This window comes from Simochromis diagramma, unplaced genomic scaffold (assembly GCF_900408965.1).
Source record: "Simochromis diagramma unplaced genomic scaffold, fSimDia1.1 OVJJ01000323.1, whole genome shotgun sequence".
Lineage (NCBI taxonomy): Eukaryota > Metazoa > Chordata > Actinopteri > Cichliformes > Cichlidae > Simochromis > Simochromis diagramma.
The window spans coordinates 247501-257842 of record NW_024386770.1 but is presented as its reverse complement, the minus strand read 5'-3'; the positions used below and the strand labels follow the sequence as shown (position 1 = coordinate 257842).

The following is a 10342-nucleotide window of genomic DNA, read 5'->3' as shown; positions in this document are numbered from 1 at the left end:
TGGTGAGCTCACAAAGCAAGACATTTTTCATCGTGAGTCCTTCACCAGAGTCGGAGAACATCTGAGTTTAAGGCGCGTTACAGTCACCTCGAAGAAAAAAAAAAGTTAGTACGTGAAAAATGTTGCGGTTTGAAGAGAAGTATCCCAGCAGAAACGATTAGTCCATCACATGATCAGATTAAAAAACAGGAACGATTATCGATAATTAGGTGCATGGAGAGGTTTTTTTCCTGTTGGAAATGATGATCGCAGGTGAGGACGATGACAGTTACTAAATGGCCACGCTGTTCTCGATGCGCTTGGGGCTCAGGTACGGATACGGCAGCTCCAGCTGACTGTTTACGCTCTGCGATGGCGTCCGAGATGTCCCGGAGCTGTGCCTGCCACCTCCTCCAACAGCCTGCGGTGAGCTTCGTTCCCTGAAAATAGCCTCCTTGTAGTGACAGAGAGGAACCTGCAGGGGGAGACACACAGATTTAATCTTCAAAAACGTGACAAATAACGAGACGCATTACAATGATTTGAAATGAAAATGATCAGAAAGAGAACCTCAGAGGAGGTGCAGAGGGTCGGAGTGACAGGAGGATGGTGGGATAGGAGGAGATGGAGGCCGTTTTGGCTGTGGTGTCCGAGGAGGAGGAGGAAGCCAAAAGAAAAAGCTTATGAAGAAGAAAAAATGTAAATGATGAAAAGAAGAAGATGACAAAGATTTTGAGGAGGAGGAGTTGAGGAAGAAGTGAGTGTAAATGTTTTATGAGGAGTGGGCGGAGCCTCACAAAGTCGATGGCTGGCTGCGACAGCCATTCAGCGCCATCAGGACGCGGCACGTCGTGTTCACATCTGGCAGGAAGGACATGATGTCATCTTCTGTGACGGCGCCTTTGACCTGCGGAGGAGGGCGCAACATGGCGACCGGACAGTTTGGCACCCAGAAGGCAAAGTCCAGCTGGAGGACAGCAAGAGAGAGGAGACAAACGTGAGGCGGCGGGACATCCTCAGCAGGAAGCCGCGAGCTTTTCCCGTCTCTCGCAGTGGCCGACTCACCTGGGAGAAGTTGACGGCAGCGTGCAGAGCAGAGCAGGAGTAGATGAGCGCGGGTGACAAACTTGGCCACTTCTGCTCTGGTGTGAAAGCGCTGAGGGAAACCTGTGCAGAGGCATCATAGTCACAATGTTCAGGTGAATGCATGCGTGCACATGTGTACTGTGGGCGAGGGCGGAGTCAAAAAGAGCTGCTCAGTGTTCCAAGCACATAAATAACAAATGTTAATGAACATAAAAACACACGAACATGGAAACCTATCCTGTGGTCATCTTATATAATAATATACATATTTATCTCTAATTATTTAACCACTAAAATCCAAACGTTTTGCTTTTAATATTATATCATTACATCAAACTATCAATATTTAATACCATACAGTGTCAAACACACATCTGCTCAGTATCATTTTATATTGGTGCAACTTTTCAGATCCTCCTCCGCACAGATCCAAAGGTCGACACAGTTTGATGTCGGGTCCCTCTGCTCGTCTCTGCAGAGCCCCGTGATGCTGTGAGCTCACCTGTTACTCTTACATCCACCGACTGAAGCTCTGCCAGTGCGTGCAGCTCTCCATCAGGAGCTCCACCCCCCACCTACACCTCTATACCTACAGCCATCTCCACTTTACGCTTGCAGTTCCACTGCAGCATGAAAGGAGACACAGCTCTCTCTAATAACAACTAGCAGTCATTATCATTATTATATTATTGTGAACTAACTTAACGTGTAAACACAGTTTGCTGACAGAATCGTTTGAAATGGTGCAAAGTGATTTGGAGAAACTGCTAAAACGCACCATTACTGAAGCCGTGAGCGTTGATGTCTGTGAGCCAACCATGGAGCTCGGGGTCACGCTGCACCGCGTCGTCTCCATGGTAATACAGTTCCACCCAGCTGGTTACAAACCTGCAACACACACAGATCACAGAGGATCTCCTGTTGCCATCGGATAAAACATTTTCACGAGTGTTCGTGTTTCTCAGGTGTGCTCGTTTACCTGTGCACTGTGTCCCAGATCCTCAGAGCGTCCTGGGCGTAGAAGCTCTGCGGCAGTTTGTCCAAACCGCGGTCGCTCAAGTCTTCGGGGACGCACAGGGTTCGATAGGAAATTCTGGCCGATCCCCTGGAGAGGAGAAGGGGTAATGTCGCCAGACCAGAACCGACAGCCTGGAAGGACGAGACCAGGGAACACAACAGATCTTACTTTGCTTGTTTGTTCTCCTCTTTGTGGTTCCTGTTACTTCCTGCATTTTACCTGATCAAACAGTCCTTTGGAGGCCAGCAGCGACGCTCTGGCCCCGAAGTTTATCTTTAAAGATGTCTTGACGTGCGGCAGTAGCAGCTGTCCATAAAAGAAATGAGAGAAAAGACAGCTCAAGCCATTTAAAAGCAGAAATGATTGGATACAACAATTCTGTTCTCTGGTCTCCTGTGGGTGAAGTCGAGCGAGCTGCAGGTGAGCGGGGTTTACCTGGTGCAGCGGGTGTGCATCTGGGAGCTGCCGCAGCGTGGCCACGCAGCACAGCTCTGCCATCATGTGAGTCCGCAGGTAATGTGAGATCAGCTGGTGGCACTGGAAGTCTGCACTGTGAACCCACATCTTAGCCAACAGCCAATCGTAGCCAGAGTCAGAGGGCAGGAAGACCGGGTTCTGAGGGCCAGGTTTCTGCTGCAGCTGAAGGGTGAATGTTCCCAGGGTGAATGGGCTGAACTTAGACAACAGGATTCCAACTGAAGACAATCGTCACAGTCAGGTTTCTACATAAGAAGCAAACCTGGATGGCGATGGGGAGCAGCTGCCCCTGCTGGTTCAGGTGGAGAAGGCACAGCGGGGCGGACAGATACGTCTGCTTTTCATTGATCACGTTGGCTGGAACACCGTCTAGAACCTCGTAGTCCAACAGGTAAATGTTGCCTTTCTGTCACAGCGAACAAACACACTGATTAAAAAGGGCAGCTGCAAATAACGCACAGCTGAAAGTCACAACAGCACACACCTGTAGCTCTTTTTCGAGGGAGGAGCCTTCAGGCAGGAAGGGGCGGAGCATGTCAGAGGTGACAGACAGGTTTGGAGGGAGGTGGCGGGTCTCACGCAGCATGAGAGGGTTGCTGCCGTTCAGACACTGGTAGCCAAAATACCAATCCTCCATCCAATGAGCCTTAATGAACCCTGAGAGACAGAATCAACCGTCTCATTATTCTTTGTCACGGAGCCCGATCACCGAGTCAGGAAGCAAGAAGACTTTATTTGTCACATGCAAGTTGCCCCCCCCCCCCCGACATTATATACACAACACAGACATCACATGGGGAGACAGGTCGGACACCGGTAGTATTACGGAAAAACACTGAAATATAGACTACAATGGGAAAGTCCAGGAGGGGAAAAAAGAGACCTCTACTCATGCTGGGCTCCTGGGAGGACAGCGTGAGAACAGGAAACAAACAAACTCCTCTGCACAGAAAGCACAGAAATGTCCACAGCACAACATTATAGAGCACGTGACCAGCAACAGGGTCGGGTAGGGGGTGTAAGCCGGGGCACACACAGCCATCCTGCCCAGACCCGCCGTGTCCTCCAGGAGGGAACAAGCATCGAAGGCGTTTGAAAAGGGAGGAGGGATGAGTGCTTATCAGTGTGTGTGTGTCCAGAGTTCAGCTGAGACAGTGTCCTTCGCCCTGCCAGCCTAAGTAAACAGTCCTCCAGCCAACCCAGGTGGCCTTGCATGGAACGGGAAGAACAGTCTAAACACAGTCGTTATCAGGGTGTTGTTGTTCAGCTCCAGCCTTGAGACCGCAGGTGGCGCCGAAGGGACAGCCGCATGATGATGGTGGTTTTTACTTTAGTGCGAACAACTCATATGAATTTCAAAGCAGTTCTACAGTCCAACACTGGCCTCTCAATCTCCCGTTGGAGAGCCGCGAGCTTTCTATGATGTTATCAAACTTACGCTCCGTGATGTTGTCAGTCTTGTGCTCAAAGAGCTGATTCTGAGAACTCACGACCACAGTGAGCTGCTCCAAGATGTGATCCAATGTACGCTCAGAGGTCTTATTCTGAGTGTTGACGGCAGCCATAAGCTTCTCCAAGCTCTTAACCATGCTGCACTCAGTGAGCCCATGTTGAGAAGCCGCACCTCGTGCCATCATTCCAATCCCAGCGGGCAGCCTCGTGGGGGTTTGAACAGCTGGTTCCGCTTTCTTAATTCTCCGATAAGTCAGGGCCAAGCCAGCTCTGATCAGCAAGAACCCTGTTACCATGGTTCCAAATAGGTAGATATCTTCAGCGTCCTCGATCGACAGTCCCGCCAGGCACACGATCCTCTGCCACCCGTCCATCGTGTATCCGGCAGGGAAAGTCCCTCCAGGGCACTCGGGCTCACCCAAGCCCAGATTTCTCGTTGAGAAAAGGGTGTCAATAGCATTCAGAGACCAGTTGATCAAATCCATAATTCTCTTTAGGTTTTAGAAACAGACTGTGAGAGAGTGTTCCAGGGAAAGTAACACACACGAGACAAGACAAGGACACAAGAGGCTAAGCAGGGAAGATAAGGGAGAGGAGGAGAGGAGAAAAGTACAACCGCCTTCGCCAAGAGCCAAAGAGGCGATCGGGCTCAAAGAACTACCCACAAACACTCTACAAGAGATACAACGCTAAAAAAAAAACAATTACAGATGCTCACAAAACACAGAAACCTACAACAAAAAGCACAAAATAATCAAAAAGACACAAAACTACTAAAACATAAATACAAATGATGAAAGAACGATACAGTAAATACAAGAATAAAGACCCAGAATAACCACAAGGGGAAATAAAAACTTTGCAGCGATGTCCTGTAGCTAGAAAGGTTCAAAAACACAAAGATGAATGAGATGTGCTGCGTTGTTTCTTACTGGCGATGCCATTCTGTTGTGCGCTGTAGGTGAAAATCATCTCCAGCTCTGAAAAACTCTTCCAGGACTCGACTCGGGTGGTGAAGCCGTTCAGATAGTACAGGTTAGTAGCCGGACTGAGGACAGAGGGACAAACACAGCTCAAGCCAGCTGGTTCAGACCACATTTCATTCACGATGTGCACCAACTGTTAGCATTCACCTCTTCTGCGTGTAAAGAAGGTTTGGCCCGAGTTCAAACAGACTGTTCACGTCAACGCACTGCGGAGCGCCATCAACGAAGATTCGCCACCTGAACGAGAGACAACCAGTTTTCAAGCTGTCAGTTTCAAATTTTGTAGGATGGTAGACACCAAAAATGGCACATGTCATTCATCTCTGTGTTTTTGAATCATTCTAGAAAACACAAACACACACACACATATTATATATATATATATATATATACATATATATATATATATATATATATATATATATATATATATATATATATTAGGGGTGCAACGATATTCGTATCGATATTGAACCGTTCGATACAGTGCTTTCGGTTCGGTACGCATATGTATCGAACAATACAACAGTTGTAATTTATTTTATCAACTTTCCTTCTGACGATGCTGTCTGTGTTGAGCGCTCAGTGAATCTGTGTTCGACTACTCCGCCTAGGCTGCACTGTCGAGCGCAGATCCACTGAGCGCTCAACACAGACAGCATAGTCAGAAGGAAGAGCGCAGGGCAAGCTAGCGAGACAGAAGTTAAGCTCTACTTGCAACATTCAGATCTGGCGTTTGGAATTATTTTGGTTTTCATGTGACGTATGACCCTGAAGGTAAGCGAGTCATGGACTAAAGTAAAACAGTATGTTGGATGTGCCATGCAATGCTCAATTACATTGGTGTGAACTAGTGTGTTAGCGCAGTTAGCTCGTTAACGTGTTTGCCGTGTTGTGGCGTTAAGGTCATTTCAACGAGATTAACCTGAAAGCACTAGTGGGAACACAACGAATATGACTGCACATTTACGCCGACATCATCCTAGTGCAAAGACAAGTGGAAGCAGACAAAAAAAAGCAAGCATGCTACTAACTTTAGCCGAGGCATTTAGACAGCTGTTAGCACATGATTCTCCTTATGCTGCTGAGAATATAGCCCAGAAGAAGCGGATAGTATAGCTTTTATTTTGGAAAGAGACATTTCTCTGTAATAAACTCTCTTTTCCAAAGATGAGTGATTCCTCAATCAGATACAGGGCTTGCAATATCGCTAGCCCGACGTCCCGGAGCTAGCGATTTTTTTCAGTCGGGCTACCAAAATCTATCTCTTCCCTGCCCGTCGGGCTATTGTAGGAAAAATATATGTCAATGCTTTTGCATTCTTTCAGAAATGTAGCTGGGTAATTATGTCATTGGCATCGGTGAGCCACTGTCAATATGTGACATATTGAAGTCGCGTTTGAATTTGCGCTTGTTTTTTTGCTTTCACTTTGCAATCGTGCGAACTGTGTATAGAGAGCGACAGCACTGATCTGTGAGTGATGATAATTTGTGCACCAATTCCTCTGACATCGTCTTATTAATCGTTAGCTTACTATGCAAACATGACAAGTGAAATCTCCCGCAGCTTAAACATGTGAGAGGTTGATCGCGCAGAGAATCGCTGAGCTTATGTGAGTGAGCGTGTAAAAGCATTTCAGTTCTGCTGAGCCAAATAAGACAGGTCAGGGTGAAGAAGTGACAGCCAAAGAAAAGCTTACCACAAAACGGAGAAGTTATGACAAATCAGACTATAAGGCAAAAAGAAAGTGCAGCTTTATGGTTTCATGGACAAAAGAATTTCTGTGGCTGCAATATGACGAGCTAAATAACCAGGGCTGCACATAAGTGGTCCGCAGGTGCGCATTCGCTGTCAAAATAAAAAACACGCACAAGGGTTAGGGTTAAATTTAAAAACTGTACTTTTGAGTTAAAATATATATTTATAATTTTAATAAATGACAAATTAAAAATGCATGAACTTTTTTTGTATCGAAAAAATATCGAACCGTGACACCAAAGTATCGAACCGAAACCGAACCGTGAATTTTGTGTATCGTTGCACCCCTAATATATATATATATATATACATATATTAGGGGTGCAACGATACACAAAAAAATCACAGTTCGGTTTGATATTTTTTTGATACAAAAAAATGTTCATGCTTTTTTAATTTGTCATTTATTAAAAGTATAAATATATATTTAACTCAAACGTACAGTTTTTAAATTTAATGTTGCTGAAACAACAAAGTAATAAAAAAATAAATCTATCTGATCAAGAAATTGCTCATCTTTGGAAAAGAGAGTTTATTACAGAGAAATGGCTCTTTCCAAAATAAAAGCTATACTATACGCTTCTATACTATTAGCTAACTGCGTTAACGCAGTAGTGCCCACCAATGTAATTGAGCATTGCGTGGCACATCCGACATCCTGTTTTACTTTTGTCCATGACGCGCTTACCTTCAGGGTCATACGTCACATGGAAACCAAAATAATTCCAAAGGTCAGATCTGAATGAGGGTGGGGGAGGTTCAGTTTGCCATGTTGCAAGGAGCTTAGCTTCTGTCTTGCTAGCTTGCGCTGCGCTCAGTGGATCTGCGCTCGACAGTGCAGCCTAGGCGGAGTAGTCAAATGCAGATCCACTGAGCGTTCAACACAGACAGCATCGTCAGAAGGAAAGTTGATGAAATAAATTAAAAATGTTGTATTGTTCGATACATATGCGTACCAAACCGAAAGCACTGTATCGAACGGTTCAATATCGATACGAGTATCGTTGCACCCCTAATATATACATATGCTTAGCCTCTTGTATATATGTATATATATATCACACGAACAGGCATGGAGACGCTGCGCAACATTCTTTTTTTCAGTATGATACTCTATGATGTCAGAAATACCATATTCAATTTAGTTTTAATTAAACAGCAGCAAATCACAACAACAGTCACCTCAAAGTGCTTTATATTGTAAGAAAAGGCCCTGACAATCATATGACCCCCTGTGAGCAAGGACTTTGGTGACAGGGGGAAGGAAAAACTTCCTTTTAACAGGAAGAAACCTCTGGCAGAACCAGGCTCAGGGAGGGGCGGGGCCATCTGAGTCCACTGTCAGAGGCCATAAGAAGATCATTTGTAACCTTCACTAAAGCTGTTTCTGTGCTGTGATGAGCTCTGAAACCTGACTGAAACTCTTCAATAAACCTCTGCAGATGATCTGTTAGCTGTTTGACAACTACTCTTTCAAGGATGTTTGATATGAAAGGAAGGTTGGAGATTGGCCTATAATTAGCTAAGACTGCTGGGTCTAGAGATGCTTTTTGAGTAAAGGTTTAACTACAGCCAGCTTGAAGGCCTGTGGTACATAGCTGATTATTAGAGATAGTTGATCATATTTAAGATCGAAGCATTAATTAACGACAGGATCTTCTAGATATTTCAGCCAGTTCTGCTCCAGCCATATGGGTAAAGATAATATAATACCCCATTTTAGCATTCAAGGTCATAGATCAAAGGTCAGATATCAGTGTGCTGTAAACATGTTATCGTGTTTGGATGACACCGGCCGCCCACAGAGTACAGCTCACAAACACTGCGTGCTGCCCCTCTGCAGGACTCCAGGATGTGGCCAGTCAGAGCGCTGTAAGAGGACCAAAGGTAAACCAGCATGCTAACACTGTGACATCAGGTACCTGATGAGCTGCTGCTGATGTTGCAGCTGTCTGAGCCTCTGCTGCTTCAGCTTCTCTTCTGTCTCCTCCTCCAGCAAACACACTGTGGACCAACAACAGGAAGAACTGCTTTTAGATTCAAAGGAAATGATTTGCATGGGCACACCTGCAGGATGATGTGAGGAAATAAAGAGGTTTTTGTGCTTGGGTCCACATGCCTCTCTTTCCTCCTAACGGTCATTAAACGTCACTCACACTTTCCACTCCGGAGCTCCACGTCGCCATCTGCTGGCCGCAGCCATCTGTCGCACAGGAACACCTGTGTTTCTGAGTCTGACCCCTGACCTTTAGACAGCCTGCAGACCTCCACTCTGCTGCAGTGCCAGTCCAGGTTTGGAAATCTGGTCTGAACCTCGAGCCGGAGCCGAACCAGAATCAGGCGACCCAGAGGACTGCTGGCCTGAACCCGGACTGGACACACCTGTGAGCATGACAGGAAGACACCGTCAAAATAAAACTCCAAGTACTGACCATAAACCATGCCCTTCAGTACTCCCAGCGAACGCTACAAATGAATGAATCTCAAAACTCACCGATCCTGGCAGGAGATGACTGTTGCCGTCGGTCACACGGATGGGCGGAGTCTCGCCCTCAGAGCCAATCAGGCTAAGCCACAGGTGGCTAAAGGTTCCACAGGTGGGGCCAGGTGAGGTGTGAACGGTCACTTCAAACTCCTGACAGGAAGCCATTATGTTGGGCACGATGGGCACAAAGTTGGACGGCGCCACCTGGTGGCCAGAGTGCAGGTTTGTGAGCCTTTCACCCGCAAATTAATATTTAAGACATGTTCAATTCAATTCAATTCAATTTTATTTATATAGCGCCAAATCACAACAAAAGTCGCCTCAAGGCGCTTCATAGATACAGAGAAAAACCCAACAATCATATGACATGTTGTGGCCTGTTTCAGGAGAAACTGATGGAGGAGGTTAAGCTGTTTAAGCCGAATCACCTGACAGACACAAAGACACTTCACCTCTGGCTGGAGGGATGATCAGAGCCTCACGTGGTGAAACGGCCGCTTCAAGAGTCTTTACTGAGGTTTCACCTGAAGCTCACACTTCCTGTTTTATTTGTGAAGATGAGAATCGCCACCATAACTGTCAGTGTCACTATCATCTCAGGACCATCAGAGCTGCATTAAGGTTGAGAAAGGCTACAGCGAGGCCCTTAAAGACGTTACACTTTGATTATTTTGTTGGAAAGTTTCTTATTTTCTCTCCATGTTTGCTGTCTTTGTTTTGCACCATGACACAGAGAAAAATTCCCAGAATGCTTCACACGTTACGCTACATCTCTGTGAAACTCATAGTGAAACCGCGTTGCTTTCAGCTTTCATTTATCTTAGAAACAAAAACGACTCTTACAAACACATTTCTGTCTTTGTGCTGTGCAGGACTCCCGCTGATGCTGACATCAGCTTATTTGTTTACCTTGCTCACATTTGCCTTGGAAATGAAGGACAGTTAGCGTGGGCTTCCAGCTAACACACTGGCTTCTCCTGACAGATCCACAAGCAGTAAACACTGCTCTCTTTCTTGTTAAAGGTCACGTTGTCAGCCTGACGAGGAAGCTTCCTGCTCCGTGCTTACAATCGGCACAGAAATCAGCCATAAAAACACCG

The 10342-nt window shown here is 46.0% G+C and overlaps 1 protein-coding gene across 1 annotated transcript in view; it reads right to left on the bottom strand.

Annotated features, from left to right (window-relative positions):
• zgc:152891 (uncharacterized protein LOC767741 homolog) overlaps nucleotides 1–10342 on the bottom strand; it is a 15921-nt gene that overhangs the window by 4433 nt on the left and 1146 nt on the right. The window contains exons 3-14 of the mRNA XM_040038363.1: nucleotides 9252–9446; nucleotides 8914–9139; nucleotides 8680–8761; nucleotides 5146–5235; nucleotides 4945–5060; nucleotides 3045–3217; nucleotides 2823–2966; nucleotides 2519–2722; nucleotides 2303–2389; nucleotides 2045–2214; nucleotides 1850–1953; nucleotides 929–946 (exon numbers count right to left, since the gene is read on the bottom strand). Coding sequence (XP_039894297.1) covers nucleotides 929–946; nucleotides 1850–1953; nucleotides 2045–2214; nucleotides 2303–2389; nucleotides 2519–2722; nucleotides 2823–2966; nucleotides 3045–3217; nucleotides 4945–5060; nucleotides 5146–5235; nucleotides 8680–8761; nucleotides 8914–9139; nucleotides 9252–9407 — 1570 coding nt within the window. The 5' untranslated portion in view covers nucleotides 9408–9446. The remainder of the gene's footprint in view (nucleotides 1–928; nucleotides 947–1849; nucleotides 1954–2044; nucleotides 2215–2302; nucleotides 2390–2518; nucleotides 2723–2822; nucleotides 2967–3044; nucleotides 3218–4944; nucleotides 5061–5145; nucleotides 5236–8679; nucleotides 8762–8913; nucleotides 9140–9251; nucleotides 9447–10342) is intronic.